Source organism: Podarcis raffonei, chromosome 10 (assembly GCF_027172205.1).
Source record: "Podarcis raffonei isolate rPodRaf1 chromosome 10, rPodRaf1.pri, whole genome shotgun sequence".
Classification (NCBI taxonomy): Eukaryota; Metazoa; Chordata; class Lepidosauria; order Squamata; family Lacertidae; genus Podarcis; species Podarcis raffonei.
This window is the reverse complement of record NC_070611.1, coordinates 68,748,753-68,770,246: the sequence shown is the minus strand read 5'-3', so window position 1 is coordinate 68,770,246 and position 21,494 is coordinate 68,748,753. Positions and strand designations below refer to the sequence as shown.

The 21,494-nt window shown below is 44.7% G+C and overlaps 1 protein-coding gene across 1 annotated transcript in view; it reads right to left on the bottom strand.

Annotated features, from left to right (window-relative positions):
- MKLN1 (muskelin 1) overlaps positions 1-21,494 on the bottom strand; it is a 92,008-nt gene that overhangs the window by 34,235 nt on the left and 36,279 nt on the right. Inside the window, exons 9-12 of the mRNA XM_053407180.1 lie at positions 12,814-12,926; positions 2,566-2,778; positions 1,640-1,861; positions 574-703 (exon numbers count right to left, since the gene is read on the bottom strand). Of these exons, the coding sequence (XP_053263155.1) occupies positions 574-703; positions 1,640-1,861; positions 2,566-2,778; positions 12,814-12,926 (678 nt within the window). The remainder of the gene's footprint in view (positions 1-573; positions 704-1,639; positions 1,862-2,565; positions 2,779-12,813; positions 12,927-21,494) is intronic.

The following is a 21,494-nucleotide window of genomic DNA, read 5'->3' as shown; positions in this document are numbered from 1 at the left end:
TATGTATTTTCCTTAATATTGTAATTTTTTGTTTGTAACTTTCTTAATTTGCAAATTTATGTGTTTTTTCTCTTTTTTTTGAAAAATGTTTAATAAATATCTTATTAAAAAAAATGAAAATGCAAAAAGCTGCCACGGCGTGAGGAACAGGCGGGGGCTCAGGTGTCTCAGGGATGTGGAAAGCATGGGGGTGGGAGTTAACCCTTTCCTCATTCTGCAGCTCCGACAAAAATCCACCCCAAACCAAAGCTACCCTCAGTAGAGAAGTTTCCATCGGCTCCACACACCACAGTCCTGATCCTACAAAGGGACTCCGCATAAGGTATTTAACATGTCATTTGCTTTACTGCGATGAACACATTGCATGATCTGACCCCACAAGTATCTTAAACAGCAACGTGAGGTGCTATGGAATAGGGGGGGCTGCCAATTCTGTGTTGCAAATTGCCTCTGAAACAATGCTAGGAATCTCTGGCTGTGCAAACGAGCCGTTGAAGTACCACATCATATGGAGGCCAGCTTCCTACCATTAGCACAGACAGGAATTCAAACATATGCAGCAAAGCCACTCACCCATCCCTGAATCTTTCTTGGTTCCATCCGAGATGATATCCACGTGATCGCTGTCTACATCGTAACTGAAGAAATCGTTCAGGTATGTTTTCGACCTCTGGCCTCCAAACACGTACAGGCAACGATTTTTCTGAAGGAAAGAAAAGGTGGCATTTGAGTGACCAGGAGGAAACTTGTGAGCACACGGCTTGCAGTTCAGATGCCAATGCAGCACACCTCAGCTGCTCTCAAGCCAAACCTCTCTGGAAACTTAGTGGGAACAACTCAAAAATATCCCGTGGTTAAGTTATTTTTGCCCTTTAACTGTATAACTGATTTATTACTTTGTTGATTAAATTTAGGAATTTATCACAAAGCAGTACACTTTAATAATACATACCATATATGATAACAATAGACTAACATAATTTAGGCAGAGGGGGAGAAAAATGAGAACTTTAAATGTCACTATTACAATCTGCTGTTCACAGAATCCTGCCAGACGTTCAGCTGCTGAAACAGGAAACTGGTCCAATTTTAAAGTTATGTATTTATGCTAACTTGTAAGGTTACGGCCAACCTACTATTCTGGCCGAACGTTAAGAAGGGCTCAGCAGCTGCTTTCTGGGAGCTTAGAAAAGGGAGCAAAACACTACAGAACGGACCTCAAAAGGATTATGCGGGCAAAAGTGTGCGTAACAGGGATTGCTACACTACCTTGATGTTAACTCGGAAGATTCCGTAGATGAAATTAAAATCCCAACATTATCCCCAGCTGCTCAATGTATTTTTGAGTTAAGAGAAAAGAGAGACACCTTTCAACAAGCAAAAGCTGGCACTTGTTCAGAAGAAAAAGCAACCTTTCAAACTTTCTCTCATTTCCTATTACAATAGCGTACCAGATCCACAGCAATTTTGAAATAAGGAAGCCAACATTCCCTTAGTTCACAATACTGGAGATTAAAATTTGGCCCTCTGTTGGTTAATCAACTGTGAGCCCTGCCTTTGCACTCGTTTTCAAGTGCTGCAATGCAACTGAAGCTAAGGGGTGATGGAATAGTGCCTGGGCTTAAGTGCTAGTTCTTACTGAATGGAACAACATGCAGTGCCCTATTCTGGACTGGATGTCTTCAGGGCCAGCATTACAGGAATCCTCTCGCAAGAGTTTCCACGTCCGGCACCGGCAGTCAAAGGCGAAGAGGCCACTGAATTGTGGCTCACTGGCTCGGCTGTCGTCCACGCTCCCGTTGCACGTCAAAATCCTTCCTCCAAAGGTGTAGATCATGTGCTTCTCGGAATCCATGCACATCTGAAAGGAGAGGAAGCGTGCTTAAAAACCGCTTAATGGTGTGCTTTTCTATAACAAATGCAATGTCAAAATCAATGGTTAGAAATATCAGGTAGTGCTCGATGAGGCAGCTGACTCGGTGCTCTGAAGTTGGCCAAGGAATAACTGGATTCAGAAGGCCCTCGTTTCTTCAAAAAGCCACAACTGGGCAGACAGCATAGAACAGTGAACAGAGAAGAGAGCCTTTAAGAATCAGAATACAGTGGTAGCTCGGGTTGAAGACGCTTCAGGTTACATATGCTTCAGGTTACAGACTCCGCTAACCCAGAAATAGTACCTCGGGTTAAGAACTTTGCTTCAGGATGAGAACAGAAACCGTGCGGTGGCAGCAGCAGGAGGCCCCATTAGCTAAAGTGGTGCTTCAGGTTAAGAACAGTTTCAGGTTAAGAACGGACCTCCAGAACGAATTAAGTACTTAACCCGAGGTACCACTGTACTGAAGACACCACATCTCCATTCAAACTTCTAACGGGGCCAATCAAGTTAAACAGCCTTGCTGAACAGTAGCTGCAACCTCCGTTCCATTCAGCCCCCGGTCCCAACAACCTACTTCAACAAACCCCTAACTGAAATTACGTTTCCTTCCCATCCTCTGTGTTGGTTTCCTGACTGTAATCCCCTTGGGGCAGGGGCCTCCCCCCTCATGGTTTGTAACACCTGCAGACCTGATGGTCAAAGACGAGCTTGGGGCCTCCATCCGCAGCGGTGTCCTCGCTGAGCAACATCCACGTATTTGTGTCGATGTCGTAGCGATAGAAGTCGCTTTTCAGAGACTTGCTGTTCCTCACGGAGGAATCCAGGTAACGGCCCAGCGTGTAGATCTGCCTCCGCTGGATGTCGATGCACATCTTGTGGCAGGACCTGGCGCTGGGGCCATTCTACGGAGCAGAGAGAAAACAGAAAGCTAGTCACGTCTCACAGCCAACATGGCCTAGGGGTGTTAGAAACTCATGTATATAAGCTAATTGCCAAATGGCACCTTAAACCTGGGTTACGGTTGCCACAATGGAATGACAAGGGGCCTTTCTAGCAGTGAGATTTGCTGCTGTTGCTGTTAATTTCATTTCTATACCACTTTCAGTGTTCGAAACTCCCATTGTCCTAGGCGCATTTTGTGACAGGGAATTACATTAGCGCGAGCAGTTTCTGAGCAGTTTCTTCATTCCTAGCTTTCAAATCTCAGTTTCTAACACTGACCGCTTTATATTTTAGAGGGGGGAAATCTCAATGCGGTTTACAGCAATTAAAACATTAAATCCAGAATAAAACAAATTCAAGCTTCAAGGGAAATATTCCAGATCCTTCTCTAAGTGTCATTTTGCTTTCCCCACATTTATTTTACCTACTTAATTTCTAATACTAGACTGGACTAGACTAGACTCACTTTTCTCAGTCTGACTAACATTACAGGGTTCCTGGAGCTGAGGAATCAAGGAGAGCTCTGAAGGAAGTGTGATGTAAAATAAAAATAAGAATTATCACGTATTAGCACCCAAACTGACTCTTGGGCTGGGGTATTGCTAATGGGTTTTTCTTGCTGTTGTTGATATTAATTTTTTGTATCTTTACTTTTAGATCTCATGGTTGATGTTGAACTTGTTCAATATTCTTATTTTTTGATGTGTTTTATTTATTTTTTATGACTGCTTTTGTTGTAAAATCATAGAATTGTAGAGCTGGAAGGGATTACATAAAATTATGGTGATGATGAATTAAAATCTGGATGTGCCAAGCCTCCTATATGCAATGATGTATTTCTTTTTCAATGCATTTGATAACGCAAGCCTCCATGGACAGTCTTTTATGAGTACTGTCCACACATTGCTTTATCACCTTGCACGTTACTTTGTGAGAACTGGGGTGACATCAGTCCCTATGCAAGCACAGCGTGTGGAATTTTAACGCTTTCACTCATCTTCTAAAACCCTCATCAGAACGAGCCTGGAAAACCTCCCCCAGAAAAGAAATTCTACAAGAAACAGCCAAGCCTTTGCTCCAAGGCAGCCAAGTTAACGCAATGCATAGCTACTTATGAAGTGTTAGGATTGCCTTTCCACAAAAGCCAAGAGTAGAAGCCAATTCCGACGCAACTTTTCCCCTTCCATGGAAGTGCGCTGGGTTGATGGAAGAACGTAACATAGAACACCCTGGTGACCTTTCCTTGCAAAATCCAATTGATTCTTCATTCCTTCCTGGGAATCACTCCAGAGCCTTCCCATGGGAATGTTTTGGCAGGCCTAGCCCTAGAAACATCTATTCATAACTACAGCAATAGACTTCTTTTAGGCTTGAGGCTGAAAGAATGAGTGAGCTAAAATCTTAGTCAGAACCTTAAAAAAAAAAAGCAGCTTTGAAATTTCATATAGCATGAGCTAAAAGAGAACAAGCAACTGAGGACGCTATTCTAGACAATGTCAACCTGACTGAAAATAGCAATATGGACTGTTTCTAGTTAGTTCCCTGATTTGAAACCAAATGCAAGAGCGAGTGGACGGACCACGTTTTCAAGAGTCACGTATCCTGTGCCCAAGCACAATATTTTGGTCCAGGCTGTTCTATGAACAAGTCCCTGCCAATGCAAACAAGTAGGTTTTGCTGTGACCAAAGGTCCTTTCTCCAGTTATAATTCAAAACACGGAAGAACAAGATCAAAAGCAAGGCAGTTCCTAGCATGCCAAAATGCCTTGTTTACCTTCGCCTATTTAAGAAGAAGATTGTGTAGTAAATGGTGTGGTGTGTGTTTATGGTAGACTTAAGCCCTCCTTCTAGAAGGGAAAGCTTGAATTCATGTCCCTGCGGGCTTCACAACACATCACCCTCCAAACCACTTGCATGAATAAGAAAGGAACTGAACTTTTGGAGGCAGAATCTTGGCCTTCACGGTTTTGGAATCAAGCTTTCAAACAAAATGTTTGGTCTTAAGGAGCTTTGCCTGCAAAGGAGTTGAGGAGGAAAGGCTCTTAAGAACGCTGATCTCGTAACATGCTGCAGGATGCTACATGCCCGGGCTGCTGAGAGATCTTGGTAGCGCTTTTCACAAGAAAGGAACAGGAAGTCTGGAACAGAGACTGCATTCGACTGCAAATACTTTGGCTCCGCTCAGAACACTTGAGAACTGCCGGATACAAAGGAGTGAAGAGGAAAGGGAGAAAATGGGAGTGACCATAACAAGGCATTTCTCTATCTCCAGTGCTATTCGGGACTCTCCCCACCCCCCTCTGAAAATGTAGGACAGAGGGCTAGTATACTAGGAAAGTCCCCAACTCAAATTAACTTCAGTCACTAGGAAGCTCACAGGCGAGGCTTGTTCTCCAGATGCCAACTACGTTTTACTGCTACATCCAAACGTAGCATTTTTCAACGCCATATAAAGTCTGTGACGACACGCTGCAAATCATTTTGCTGTCCGATATTCATATGCGTTCTTCGTGGCAGTTTCTATTTGAAATGAAATAGTATTAAAGCAAAGCAGTGCCAATTTAGACAGGGGTCGGTTTACGTGCAGCACTGAAAACAATGGACTGTTTATGGTCCACTGCATAGGTGGTTTCATCCGATTCAGGAAGATTCTTCTCAAGTCCACAAGAGCGGCACCTGGGGACATTGTGGTGTAAAATAAGCGCAGCCAAATGTTTGTTTTGCTGTGTGGAGACATGCCTAGGAGCTGCTGCCAACTCAAAATAAAAGAACAGGCGGCAAAAAACAGGCAGTTGTCAAATGGCAGAATGCATGCTTTCTTCATAGGGGGCAAGTATATTGTGTTACGCTGGTCTTATTTACAGATAACAATTCTGTCCGGAACAAGCTTAAAAGGTGCAGCAGAACACAGAACGGTCCGTGTGCAGGCGACAGCTCTGAAATCTCAGAATTCAATTCTTTGGAGAATGATTGCTGTTCTTTACTAACATACCCTCCGCATTTTAGAATGTAGGTCTCACAGAAAGAAAACATGGACTGAAGACAAACATAGTGCAAAATTGGATTTTAAAGAATTTAAATTACCCCTTGGGAACAATCTAATCAATGGATTTGACAATGGGTCTTCTCTGACGTATTTGGATCCCATCCATAATCTTAAAAATAAGTAGTTTCAGACAGACTCACAATTTTACTGTACGATACTGTCTCATTTGTATTTATTTAACGTTATTGCACTTTATACGGTATTCTTAATTCTTCAGCAAAATCTAAAAGGCCACCGGTTATTTACACCTGCTTTATGGGTAGCAACCAAATCATACACAGAGAAATTAAAGTATACCTTGCCGACAAAGGTCCGTATAGTTAAAGCTATGGTTTCCCCAGTAGGGATGTAAGGAAGTGAGAGCTGGACCATAAAGAAGGCCGATCACCAAAGAATTGATGCTTTTGAATTATGATGCTGGAGGAGACTCTTGAGAGTCCCATGGACTGCAAGAAGATCAAACCTCTCCATTCTTAAGGAAATCAGCCCTGAGTGCTCACTAGAAGGACAGATCCCGAAGCTGAGGCTCCAAGACTTTGGCCACCTCATGAGAAGAGAAGACTCCCTGGAAAAGACCCTGATGTTGGGAAAGATTGAGGGCACAAAGAGAAGGGGACGGCAGAGAACAAGATGGTTGGACAGTGTTCTCCAAGCTACCAGCATGAGTTTGACCAAACTGCGGGAGGCAGTGGAAGACAGGAGTGCCTGGCGTGCTCTGGTCCAGGGGGTCACGAAGAGTCGGACACGACTAAACGACAACAAAATAAGAAATAACCCCCACACATTTTAATTTTTATTTTAATTTTAATATTTTAACATTTTAATTTTTAATTAAAATTAAAGCCCTAACCATGAACTGGTTCTCAAAGTTTTTATTTACTGCTTCTGTTTCGTTCTGTGTTCCAGAAGTATTCGACTCTGCTTAAAATATTTATTTCCATTCCTTCTGAAGCAAGACTATCTTTGAGATCAGCATCTTTAAAGTCCCTCCCCTTTAGCTCCTTTGGCAGACCAAGTAGTCAGAAGACCCAAGAAACAAGTCTGTGCTGTGTTTCCTTCCCCCCACCCCCACATAGAATTCTGACATGCAATCAAAATGCAGTGATAAAAAAGGGCTGTTACCACTGATGGCAAGCAACAAATGTATTGTAAAGTCCAACTATTTGCACAGCTAGTTGTTTATTAGTTTGACAGTCATTTCCACCTCCTCTGATTATTCCGTGGGGGACCCAGTCCACAAAATATTAATGGCATAGCAACTCCTACTAAAACAGGACAAGAGATAAAACCCAACGCAGAAAACAGTTAAACTACCGTATTTTTCGCCCTATAGGACGCACTTTTCCCCCTCCAAAAATGAAGGGAAATCTGTATGCGTCCTATGGGGCGAATACAGGCTTTCGCTGAAGCTTGGAGAGCGAGAGGGTTCGGTGCGCACCGACCCCTCTCACTCTCCAGGCTTCAGGAAGCTATCCGCAAGCCTGGGGAGCCCGCGGGAGTTCCCGCAGGGCTCCCTAGGCTGCAGATAGCAGCCTGCTGCCCAGAGCGCGGGGTGCGCTGAAGCTGCGGCTGGGGGGGGGGATAATTTTTTTTCTTTATTCCCCCCCCCCAAAAAAAAAACTGGGTGGGTCCTATGGGCCGGTGCGTCCTATAGGGCGAAAAATACGGTAGTTTGTTTATTGTGCTGCTTCTATTAAACGCTAATGAACAATTTATGATTTATTTTTTAAATGCTTTTTATTGGTGTTTCCTTTAATACAAACAAACAAAATACAATTTATGATTTAGCAAGGGAAGAGCACTGGGACCAGACAACTCAAAACCAAAGCGGGGGCACTGCTTCATGCTCCAAGCGCTCAGCACAATTTGTCCTAGGGCTGTTTTGAGGTTTTATGCCCATCAATGCAAAAAGGAAGTCCTTCCACCATTTCTCAGACAGACCACCAACACAGCATGAAAAATCGCATGACAGCCAAAAAGAGCAAATCGTTCTAGGAACGTCACCATGAATTGCAGCTCAGGAATAACTGCAAAAGATGTGTCCCATAGTTCCAAGAGATGACAAGCGTAACTTGATTGACTGATTGCCCAACTGCCTAAACTGATGCTGCCGCCAAGAAATCTGAAATATTTTTCAGGCTTTCGGCTGGCGTTGCCTCATTTTTAGAATTAAACTCAGGGTGGTGGTTTTATTCCCTGCACCTATTTGAAGAGTCCAAGCTGCTGTGCTGCATTAAATTTCCTGGGTGACATTCAACATCAAGATATGTGGGTAAGTCATCCTAGATTCTACGGAAAAGGAGGGAAGAATGAAACATACAGTTGCTGACTTTTTGGCACTGCATTTAATATAATATGTAAACCTGGCCCAAGTCCCTTTATAAAAATCACACATGATTACAATGCTGCCATTTCAGTCTGCAATCTTATTTTTGACTAGTAAACCCATCTCCTCCTCTTGGAAAGCTTACATAATAACTGTCCATGGGTGTAGAAGCTTTACTTTCATACATTTGGCTATACCAGCTTTCTTCAACCTTGGGTTCCCAGGTATTGCTGGACTACAACTCCCATCATCCGTGACCACTGTCTCATCTGGCTGGAGATGATGAGTGGTTGGAATCCAACAATATCTGGACCCAAGGTTAAAAAGACTATACTGTGACCTCACATGTGTTCGACAGTGGAATTTGCTGCCAAGGAGTGTGGTGGAGTCTCCTTCTTTGGAGGTCTTTAAGCAGAGGCTTGACAACCATATGTCAGGAGTGCTCTGATGGTGTTTCCTGCTTGGCAGGGGGTTGGACTCGATGGCCCTTGTGGTCTCTTCCAACTCTATGATTCTATGATTCTTTACGCTGGATCACCTTGTTACACAATGTCTGGATTCCAGCTAGTTTTAGGACTAGCAAGCTACTTTGGAGACTGATCCACTGCGAAGTCTAGGCCACCAGAGGCTTCTATTGCATGAGAGACATTACCAGCAGGATACTATGACATCAACCTTTGCCGTGTCCTTGCAAAAACAAACATTTGCTTCTGGATCATAAGCCGTCACCAGACAACAATTTTTATCCTCCTCCAACATTCCAGCAGCCATGCTCTCACTTTTCTATCCTCGGGGCAGCATAAACGCAGAACCAAAGACCCAAATGTTCAAACAAGACCTTAGGGACACCAAACAGCTGCAATGAGTAAAGATTAAGCTCATCTCAAGATGGTTGGGAGAAAAGGGTTCTAAGCCAAGACTTCTTCCAAGTGTTATGTTTTCTGGGGTGAGCATTCAAAAATTAAGTTCTTCTTCAATGGTGTTTTGAAGTGGCGCAATCCCAAGAGGATGGTGCCACACCCCTCGGCCCACTTCAGTCAGCTCTGACAAAAGGAAAGAAATGCAAAATAGATCACGGTAGGATTCACCAATGGTCCCCACGGATTCTTTTTCAGCCGTTCTGTTACAATGGACTGACTCCCTTGGCAATCTTGGCTTATTTTTTTGAGAGCAAAAAATTAGGCAAGTTTATAATGGAGCCACTACCAAACTGAAGGCTATAGGCACATCACCATTCAAACACACACCTTCTCCAACCTTCTCGCCCGATCACCTGCATATACTAGGAAGATGCAGCTGAATGTTTTCACATCACCCGACAACACCATGGTGGCAGTTCAAAGGGCAGCTGAAAGTCTTCCTAAGGCATTGAGGGAGATGCACGTGAACAAGTCCTCCGTCAAGAGGTTTGGCCTGAAGTCATCTGCTAAATTTCATGGCTGATCAGAGATCAAGTCTAGGTTTCTCCACATGCGGACTCAACAGACTTGCAATATAATCCCTGTTCTACCCCAAGTTCTCTCACCTGTTTGGTAAAATAGGATGGACTGACTGTTGTCCCTGAACTTCCTTTGGTCCCTTTGTTTAAAGAGCTTTACACTATTGCCTGCTTTGCGTCTACAGCCATGCACAGCCATCTCACGGTGGTGGATGTTAACCATAAACAAGTGAAAAAAAATTCTTCCGTGCTCTGGGTTCAGTTTTCAGGTTTCTGGTCCCAGTGTCAGTTCTTTTGAGGCGCACGTGTCATTTCGCCGTTCATGTTTCATTGTATGTGAAGTCTATCAGCAGGATGGAATCCCACCCCCTCGTGGGACCTCAAAAGTCCCCAATTATTAGGATGCTTGCTCCTTCCTCATGCTGCCACACCCTGCTAGCTCCTCCCAGCTCTGGGACATCGCATAGTTTGAGAGGCACAGGTATGTACCATCTTAGTTGACATGCTGTCTTAGGAAGACCAACCTCGTTTCCTATGCAAATATGCATGCTCTCTCCAACCCTGTCCACAGGACAGCCCGGGCCACCAACCCAGACTGCTGCAAACCTTGCAAGATCTTAACCGAATATAGGGAAATAAGCTTGCATGAGCATCATCAAGATTAGCTACAACTTGGTCTCAGTTGTTTCTTTACAGGAATGGGCACATAACCCACCTAAACTCTGAAGAAGAAGAAGAAGAGTTTGGATTTGATATCCCGCCTTTCACTCCCTTTAAGGAGTCTCAAAGCGGTTAACATTCTCCTTTCCCTTCCTCCCCCACAACAAACACTCTGTGAGGTGAGTGGGGCTGAGAGACTTCAGAGAAGTGTGACTGGCCCAAGGTCACCCAGCAGCTGCATGTGGAGGAGCGGAGACGCGAACCCGGTTCCCCAGATTATGAGACTACCGCTCTTAACCACTACACCACACTGGCTCTGGTCAAATGTACCTTCTTCTCTTCTTGCCAGCCCCATGCTTTGATCCTGCAGGCAAGCTGGCGCAAGGAGCCAAGATCAAGGTGATGCAGAGCAGGGGTTTCAACCTATTCTCACTTAAGGGCGTTACAAATCTGGAGACACCCAGAGAATAACTTATTCTAAAGCTTTCTGGTAACCTGTAGTTGCCTGCCCAAGAAGATCCCCATTCACAGCCTTTAAAGTGGCAATTAATAGCCTGTTCCTACTGAGAAGCAAGTCTAACTAAGCTCACTGGAGTTCACCCCACAAATAACTGAACAAGATTGCAGCCGAAGCCTCATGTGCAATACCAGCGTCGAGGTTCAGGATTTGAATAAACATGTTATAATTCAAAAGCAAAACATTTTTTTTCTTAGAATCCATTTGATATTCTCAACAACTCAGTACAACAGATTGTTCCTTTTAGTGGCTTGTTTATGAACAAGCTGCCCTTCCTCTCGCAAGAACATTGGAAGCATCTCCCTTGTTGAGCTTATTTATCCCGTTCCAAGCGTGACCTTTGCAGTTGGCCTCGAGATTTTTGTCACAGTCCAGAAGTGTGAGTTTCCTGGCCCAGAAGCACACCGGCTGCTCTTAGTAGGGAGTTTGCTCCTCATCTGCAAGAGGAGAGCTACACCATACCCTCCTTCAAAATAATAAAATACTGGCTTACACAGCAGATTTAACACACACAGCATATACTTACATCTCCTCCTTAACTAACCCTCTATGATCAGGAGGGCTCCTTCCATTTGCAGAAGTAATGGGGATCCAGCAGAGAATACAAGGGAGTAGGTGGCACTCAGAGGGCTGCCCAACAGTGTTCGAAATTAGCCAGGCGCCAGGTGCATTCTGCACCTAGCCATCAGCCACTTGCGACCAAGTGAAGATGCCAGGGCGACAGGATTGTGCCTGACATCTCCACCATTTGGAGAATCATTGGATCTGCACTGTTTTCACATGCTACTACCCCATCAGTTGTATTTTATCTGCACATCCGGAATGAATTTCTAGAAGCAAAATGCTTTTTCTGTGCAGCCTGAGCAGGAGCAGTCACCGTTAAGAAAAAGAGGGTGAAATAGGTCGATGGACATGTGGACTGTCACTGGATCAAGTGACTTTTCTTCTTTAAGTTCTAAAACTCTTAACCTAGCTCAAAGTTGTCATCTGAACTAGCCAGATCAATCAGCCAGTCCATTGCCTGAAAAATAAGACTTTGGAGCCATCTTGCCCCAAAATGGCAACAAGACATTCTGTTTTGAAGACTGCAACCTTTGTTTAAGGAGTCACTTGGCACCTAGCTTATATATCTGAGTTTCTAACACTGTGACCCGACCCTCCAGGGGTATAAGGACAAGGGGAAATTGATCAAAGTCTTCCCCCACACCTTCCACTGGTAGATACGTCCCATGAGCAGAACTCTGCTCCTGAGATGCTCCCACTAGTGGAAGCTTGGTTAGGAACTAATCCTTAGCATTTACATGCTGCTTTCAAATATGCTCAACATATTCTGCCTACAATTTTTTGTGCCATTTCTGCAACAATCCTGGAAGGCAGGCCAGTACTGTACCCCCGATACAGAAGCCCAAGGCTAAGAGATTTCTCCAAGGCCACCTTTGGACTGCCTGGAGGAGAGTTAAGCCAAGGACTCCCTGATTCATTCCTCACTCTCTCTTAGCCATTCTGCTGCACCAGTTCAGTCCCTGGGAGAGGGGAGGGGAGAAGAGAAAAGTCTTCCAAGTTTTACTCAAGTAAAACCCATTTAAAAATCATCCAACTTCCAGATACTCGTCTCTTCCCAAAGTTTCATTTAGTTAAGTGCTTCTTCTGCGTGTATATTTGGAGACATCCAGTAGTAGCTTTCGGTACTGATGTCTCCCATCAGCTCCAAACTCTTCATTAAAAAATTTTTATCATTCTGTTCTGCCAAAGCATCTTGTTTATTTCTCAGCGATGGAACGGCCAAACTTTTCCATCAACTATTATGAAATGCATTTGAAATCCAAAAAGGGTCATGACTTCATATTCTCTTAGAACAAGCACGGAAGGGATGGGAATGTTAAGTTTCCGACATCACTGCTGGCTCAAGGCTGAGCTACAATCAGGGTGTTTTAAAGAATTGTGTTGCCTTGGCAAACACCAGGCTTTGGTCACATGGCGCACTCATAAGAAAATGCTTGAAACTTGCCTCTTTTTCAGTATCTCTTGATATACACGCCCACTGGTTCTCCTTCACGCTGTAGGCCCAGAAGTCAGCCAGGTCCTGAGTCCCGTCCCAGCCGCCAAACAAATATACTGTTTCTAATCAAAATTTCAGGGAAAAAAGGCATTAGTTTGTGAACAAAACAGATTGAAGCATGAGATCATCGTTAGAATGTTTGCAACATCTATAAACACTTTCCAAATTTCAGGGTGGCACTCAACCAAGTTTAAATCAGTGGAGGCCTACTGAAATTAATGGACCTAATTTAGTCATGTTCCTTAATTTCAACGGGTTGACTCCAAGGAAAACTTGCCTGAGTATCACTTCCTTCGGAATATGATAGCTTATCCATTAGGAAGCTGGTGGCAAACACTTAATGTAAAAAGCTAGCTGTATTCTAATGGGGCTTGGTCAAGATGTTCCTGGTCGGCTGTGGTTTGGAGGTTTTAGAAGCATATAGGCTTTGATACTATCTCTATGAAAAGGATCTGGTTTTCTGCTAAGAAAGGCACTGAGTAGCTCTAACGGACCAAAGAGAGGTGGGAGTAAACAATGCTGTCCAATCAGATAAAAAAGAAAGGATAGATGGACACTCAAGTGAACCTCTTACACACTTAGGATTCAAGCAGGGTAAGTGCACAGAGGCCCTTAGAGATGTCCTGACCTCTTATGATCCTTCACAAAGAGCAAAGTGAAGTTGCAATTTCTGAGTTAAGTCTATACTTTAGTGAATGGAGGGAGTTCATCTCAGTCATAAGACAATTACATTATAGGTTGGCAAGTGGTGGCACCTGGGCCAGTTCTGCTTACACGCCCTCCCAAGACATCCAAATGGTTATCCCCTTCCTATACTTCTTAAGCGGTTTGGAAAGAAAGGACTCTGAGAGGAGAAAGGTGAGTAAGTGGGGAGGTGGGGACCTTTTGTAGCCCAAGGGCCACATTCCTTTCACTGGAGGTCCAGATGCTGCACGTGGGCATAGCCAGAAGCTAAAGTGGATGGAGCAACAAATGCAAATTTTATATTTGCTGTAGAGCAAATAGACACACACACACACCTTTCTATCTTCCAACCAGACAAGCAGGAAGCATTATCAGTGTTATAGGTGAAAACAGCCAGTAGGGCTGGAGTGGAGTATAGCCAGGGGAGACATCCAAGGGGCAGATACAGAAGCGCAAAGGGCTGCACTTGGCCCTGTAAAATATCAGCTATCCAGAAGTGGTGGGGAAATTAGTCACTGGTTACTTGGCACCTGGTTGCACATTTCCTCCAGTTCCCAAACCTTTATCCTGAGTGTGGCTCAGTTTTACACCTATCAGAGAAGGAAACCACTTTGGAAAGAGCAATGGAGGGGAATCACAACCACAGATAAACCCGGTGGACCTCAGGAGGAAGAGGAGTAGGGAGATCGTGATGGCGGCTGAAGGAGCTATTGTGCCAAGGGAATTTCTACCGCAACCTGCTCCCCAATGGCTTTATGCTTTCTTCAGACAGAGCACTGCTGCTTTTCCCCCTACTGCTAGAAAATGAAAAACACTACGCAAGAGCTGCCCAGGTAACCGGTTAAGAACCTCCCAACTACCACAAAACAGGTGAAAGAGGTAAGAGAAGAATAATAGAATTGTAGAGCATAGCTGTCAACTTTTCCCTGTTCTTGCGAGGAATCCTATTCGGAATAAGGGAATTTCCCTTAGAAAATGGGAAACGTTGACAGCTATGTTGTAGAGTCGGAAGGGATCCCGAGGGTCACCTAGTCCAACCCCCTGCAATGTAAAGAAAAAGAAATCCTGCTCCATTTTTTATTTTTATTTTAAGTTAGCATCTTCTGGCAACTGCAATGCAGCTGGCACAGAATATAGCATTTAGACCAGCTGCTGGCTGGGGCTGATGGGAATTGTAGTCTAAAACACCAGAGGGCAGCAGAACACCTGCCTCCCACAACTGATCTTCTCAAGCAACACGCAGACGCAGGAGAGAAAGTGCTGGGTGTTTCCTGGGCTCTCTTCTCAGTTCATGTAGGGTGACGGCAGGCCTCAGAGCCTTCTGTCCTAGCAGACAGGCTGGTGTGGAAAGTGTTCCCTAAAGACATTTGGGGCGAAATGGCTGCTTTGTCGGGGTAGGTGCTTAAGCCGACCCAAATGATTCCACGCCAAAACTACTTATTGAAATAAAATATTAACATATTAATTCAAAGACATCTGGGCAGCTTTCCACCCGACAGCAACAACGCATCTGTTTTAGAAAGGGATTTTAAAAGGAGGAGGATAGGAATTATTGACCCTTGTCTGCAGCAGTGCTAGTGGCTGCCACTGGCACCATCGCCAGGAGGTTACCTTGGGTCATTAACTTTAATTACCCTTCCTTTCTGGGCACAGGGCAGCCAATGTTCCTTGCAAAGAGCAAGTCCTTTTGTGTGCCTAAGTTCTCACAGCTCACAAAACCCACATTTGCCACAATGGCCCGATTGATAGCTGAGGAAAAAACACAGAGATTTGGCACACGGTGCATATCCTACTGGACCTCGGGCAAAATGCCATGCAAAGCACAGAGTGGCTGCGCCGATCACAAACCTGAACTGAATCTGATGGGAGCTGGTGGGAATAGCATGCACAAGAACTGGATCCATCGCCATCCTAGACTGAACTCATAAGATCGCAGAAGGGACAGGAGAGAGGCAAGCTTGCTTTGCATCTCACTTTGCAACTGCGCCCACCCGCCCAGCTCAAAAGACAGAGGCACCATACCTCCTCAGCAGAATGAGCAACGTTTGCCTCTCTCTCCTCTTGTCTCCTCAGCTGATACTATAAATAACAAAAGTTATTTTTGGTCTGCAATTGAACTTAAGAAGTACGGAACAAGCGCTCCCTTTGTAATGAAGTATTATCTTGATGCAAATCCTCGCTCCAGAATTTGCATCAGTCCCCATAGGAATGGAAAGAGAACCCAGATGAATCAATGGCCCAATGGCCCGTCTAGCGCAGCATCCTGTTCTCTCAGTGGACAACCAGGGGCCTATCGGAAGCCTGGAATCAGGACCGGATCGCAACATCACTCTCTGCTCCTGCTGTTTCCAGCAAGTGGGATTCAGGAGCATTCTGACAGGTAGAACAAAGCCCCCACCCCATTCCAAATTTCAAAGCCCTCATTTATAAATAAATCAGAACCAGGAAGGCCATTTTATTTCCACCACCCCTTAAACACAAGTGTCTGTCCATCCTCTTCATCCACGTTTCCTATGAAGGATTATCTTGCCAGGCAGAATATTCCACCGGTGAATTGCTCTTAATTAGAAAGCTCTTTCCCCATGTTTAAGATAGAGCTCTTTTCTCCTTCAAGCCCTTTCATGCCATTCTGATGAGTCCTTAAGGTGATTGCCTGCGTCTCCTCTGCTGGTACATCTTCAGAATATTTAACGGCTGTTAAAACGCTCCTCGGAAATTTCCCCCTTCTAAGAAAAGCATTCGTTTCTTTCATGAAAAAGGCCCAAGTGGCAGGGAGGTATTTTGACAGTCAACCTTTGCTCGCACAATCACAGTCAGGCCAGCCTTGTCCATAATTAACCATTTGCCTGATATGCTTCACACACGCACTGCTCCCAAGGGAGCATTTTCAAAACAGGCTAAAATTCCCGTGTCTTCCACTTATAGGCTCCGAAGCCTATTGTTCCAATACATACCTTTTAAGCATTGTCCCTGCCTGACGCCACCCCAGCTACTTTGACATCACAACCAGCAGCTTCTGCAATGCAATGCAAAACATGCATATAGCCAAGAAACCGAGTTAACAGAACATGTGCCAACTCCTTTTCATAGAATCTCAGAGTTTGGGGGGAGGGGACCCTGAGGATCATCTAGTTCAACCCGCCTGCAATGCAGGGATATGCAGCTGTCTCATACGGGGATCAAACCTGCAGCCCTGGCATGATCAGCATCATAGTCTAACCAGCTGAGCTTTCCTTTTATAGGAGCATAAAGCACAGCTGCTTACGTAAATGTAAGCTCATTTTTGGAGCAGTAAAACACAGGAACATTAGGAAGCTGCATTATTCGGAATCAGACCATCGGGTTCAGCTAGCTGATCATAATCCATGCTGACCGACTGACTTATTTATTTGATTTATATACCACCCTTCATCAAAAGATCTCAGGCCGGTTTGAAGTGGCTCCCCAGGGTTCCAGGCAGAAGCCGTTCCCAGCTCCAGATGGAGATGTCGGGAATGCAAAGCAGATGCTCTTGCCACTGAGCTACAACCCCTCCCATTTAACACGGGAATTTTGTCGTTGTTTAGACGTTTAGTCGTGTCCGACTCTTCGTGACCCCCTGGACCAGAGTACACCAGGCACTCCTGTCTTCCACTGCCTCCCGCAGTTTGGTCAAACTCATGCTGGGAGCTTCGAGAACGCTATCCCACCATCTTGTCCTCTGTCGTCCCCTTCTCCTTGTGCCCTCCATCTTTCCCAACATCAGGGTCTTTTCCAGGGAGTCTTCTCTTCTCATGAGGTGGCCAAAGTATTGGAGCCTCAGCTTCAGGATCTGTCCTTCCAGTGAGCACTCAGGGCTGATTTCCATCAGAATGGATGGGTTTGATCTTCTTGCAGTCCATGGGACTCTCAAGAGTCTCCTCCAGCACCAGAATTCAAAAGCATCAATTCTTCGGCGATCAGCCTTCTTTATGGTCCAGCTCTCACTTCCATACATCACTACTGGGGAAACCATAGCTTTAACTATACTAACACGGGAATACTAAACCCCCAGAGATCAAACCATGCAACAGCAGTCCAAATTACCACAGCAGAATACAAGAACCACCAATTTTGCTAACAGAAAATCAGACACATTATCTATTCTCTAGAACAGGCATAGGCAAACTCGGCCCTCCAGATATTTTGGGACTACAACTCCCATCGTCCCTAGCTAACAGGACCAGTGGTCAGGGATGATGGGAATTGTAGTTTCAAAACATCTGGAGGGCCGAGTTTGCCTATGCCTGCTCTAGAATCACCATCTAAACAAATGCAGCTGCGCTTCCCAGTGTGGGGGGTGGGAGGAAGAAAGGGGTGACACCCTCAAAACTTACAAGGAGAGGAAGGAAGAAGGTTCTGACAGTAAGAGCTTGTTTGACAGTAGAACGGACCTCCTTGAGAAGCTGTGGACTCTCCTTCCCTGGAGATTTTTAAGCAGAGGTTGGATGGCCATCTGTCAGGGATGCTTCAGTTGAGATTCCTGCACTGCAGGGGGTTGGACTAGATGACCCTTGGGACCCCTTCCAACTAAGATTCTATGAATTCCTTATTCTAGTGACATAATACTAGAAGCCCTGTTTCTTGTTAAAAAGACAAACCCCTAGTACTTGGGAGTTGGCTTGATTAGGAGATCTTAATTTGGAAGGTGGGGCAGGATTTATAGACTAGGAGATGCTCCCTAAGATTTTAAGCTTTAAGCTTGCTTGATGCCATCGGAAGCAAGAGGCCTGACCTCCGGTTATGAAAGCACATCCCCGTATTGCCGCTTGCAGCAACGCTGACGGGTTACATAACCACCCTCCTCTGACAGGAATTATCATCAATTCCATAGCACTGTGAGAGCAAACACGCACACGGTTGCCCCTAACAAAGCGTCTACAGTGATGTCTCCTGGCTTCGCGAGGCACTAAGCAAAATATTAAAATGGATGCCCACAAGACATGCAATAAATTGGCAGGAGGGATCTCCTTCATCAGGTAGCTGGCCAAGTGCTGATTCATCCCCACACCAGGCGCTTTGCTATTCATAGCTTAGCAATATCGTGTCATTTTTATCTCAGTGGTGGTGGTGGAAGGCTGCCTCCAACTCTGGGACCCCAGGCAGCCATTTGCGCTAAACTGGCGAGAACCAGTCTTTTGGATTTATGCCCATAATGAGAAGAAGAGGGGCATGTTTATGGAAAGGAATAAAGTACAGGTGTCTGCCTGCCTCAAGCAAACCAGATGTGTTGTTCCTCAGTGAGATTCCCAAGGAAACATCCTCTGGGCCCTTCTTAACTGAAGAAAAAGGAAGCTTAAGTCTGATGCAATGGAGACGGAATTTCCATTTAGCAAGAGATTGTTCAGGATGGAGAAGGCCAATGTCACGTTCCATGGATCAAGGTAAGTCTTGGGCAGTAGAAAAACTAGGATGGGAGGTGGGGCAGAAGGAGAAGCTCTCCTGCGCTCAAAATAGGCCCCAAAAGTCACGTAGCAAATTGGAAGTTTTCCAGATGACGTTAAGGCAGCTAACACTTTTTCAGCTTAGAATAATTGAAATATGCATCTTCAAGGCGGCAGGTGGAAAGCTATGTAGCTCAGCTTCATCAGAGACTTATGGGATGTGGTAGCAAGCAGAGGAGAGCTTCTCGTTGGCCGGTAAATCACTTACAGCCACTGAATATTGGGCTGGCAGGAAATAGACTGAATATACAGGTGAGGGGCTGATGAGAGGAGAGCAGCAAGCGACAAGAGCAGTCCACCTTGAAATTCTGGCAGCGACTGACACACCTTTAAAATTCCTCAGCCACCCTTGGATTGTTCCAGATTGCACATCCCGAAAGTGTCAAACAAGCTTGAAATAGCGGGAGCACGAAATGTCCTGGTACTATTTGCCCAGAAAAATCAGGCAAATAGCCACTGGTCACCAGTACCTTCCCTGAACACGTGGCAGTTTTAAAACGACAGCAGGTGTACGTCATAATTTGTTGAGACAAACTGCAGAATTCTAGAAACTGGCCTCTCTACAAAGTAGCTACTGTCATGCACGTCAGGAGAAAATTTCCTATTCTATTTCTGCCAGAATAATAACGTTAAAAAGTATTCCGCTTTCTGTCCACTAGAGGGCGCTTCCCTGCTGCATTAACAATCCCTCTGGCATTTAACGGTATAATAAACAGTATTTATTATGTGGCTGTTAACTAGAAGCTGTACAAAAATGATAAAACAATGTCCCCACACAAAATACTATGACCTAACAAAACAAACCATGAGGGAGGAAAGAAAATGAGGAGGAACGGTTAGGAGGCATATATATAACCAGAAAGGCCTTGGATTGCTTTAAAGTTGTTTTTCATTTATTTATAGAGTTTATATGCTGCCTTTCGAAACAAAAGTTTGTCCAAGGTAGCTTAGAATCAGTATCTAAACCAGTATCTAAAAAGTTAAAACTGAAACAGCAGTATAAGACAATTCCGAATCTAGACCCTATAAAAGAATGCTTACAATTTTTAACAGAGAGCAGCAAAAGTTTAAAAATCCAGCCCATCATTTTAGCCCAAATGCAGCCTGAAATACTTTCGTATTTTAAAGGTCATTTCTCTTAATTCGTATTTTTCGTACTTTTCGTATTTTAGGTCATTTCTCTTAATTCAGCATTCCTTGTACACATGTATCTACCCTGAAAACTCTCTGGTAGAGGTTAAAAGCAAGCAAGCTGTACTTCAGAATGAAATAGCTTTTCTATTCAGAGATTTATTTACTTTTTACTGTGCTCCTTGAAGCCCTTATAACAGGTTACAAAACTGGGGAGCTGGTATGACCACAGTGACCTGAAAAATTGCAGCTAAGATTGAATAAAGTCTTCAGTGTTCAATGAAACTAAGAAGGGTGAGTGTGTCTATTTCAGAGCAACCTCTTAAACAGATGGCTCTGGGATACCAAAACATATATGGGTGATCTGAAATCACCCAATAGGAGTGCTATTTATGCAAGCACCAAACATATTTGGGTGAGCTGAAATCACCCAATAGGAGTGCTATTTATGCAAGCACCAAAGAAAATTGGGATTCACTAAAAAAAATGTTTATCGTGGCTGAGGTAATGGAAAGCAAAAAATAACTGCAGACCATTAGTCAATCTCCCCAGCAGGAAGGTTTCCTCCCAGCAATCAGACCCCAAAGCACAAAGTAAAAACCCCATCCGCTGAGGACCTCAAAGAGAACTTTCTCTTGGTCCTCAGCCAGATGTCCACCCCACTCGGTGACATCACGTCTCTGGCTGAAGCAGTCGCAGAAACCTCAGGCAAAGGCAGCCAGCCTTCCCTGACCCTTAGGTGCTCCTCAACTGATCCACCAAATTACAAAATAACCAGTTAAACCAAGCCCAGAATATGAGTGCTTTGTACACTGGGAAAGGGACCACACACTGATCCCCGGAACCATGAACCTGAATCAGTCCCTGGAATGAAGCCCCAAACACACCTGTCTTGACAGAAGGAAAGCTCAAGAACCACAGGCCATCAAGCAGCCAAAATCAGGACACTCCAGACTAGGATCAGACGGGCACAGTCCTACCCACCAGCCAGGGTTGTAGATGTATGAAGATTCGGTAGGCCAGGCAAACGAGGTGTGTAGGCGAGCAGAGAGAAGGGTCAGGAAGAAAGGAGGAAGAGACAGGCAGAGGAAGCCTAGTGGAGCTAAACCAACTGCCTCACATGGGAAAGGTTGGAAACCTCTGATGCCAAGTCTGCGTAGAGTTCCCATGAAGCTATGCAAGACTCCTGGCAATTATTCAGGCTGCAAAACTAGGCGGGTCTGAGTAAGACATGTCCCGAGAACTCCAGCCCCAAGAGCCTGAGCCCAACATTGCATGGTGCAGAACTATTTTGTTTTAAGTGCATCTGCTTCTGGTCTGTGATCGTGTTGCGTTCCTCCAGTTAAACACATC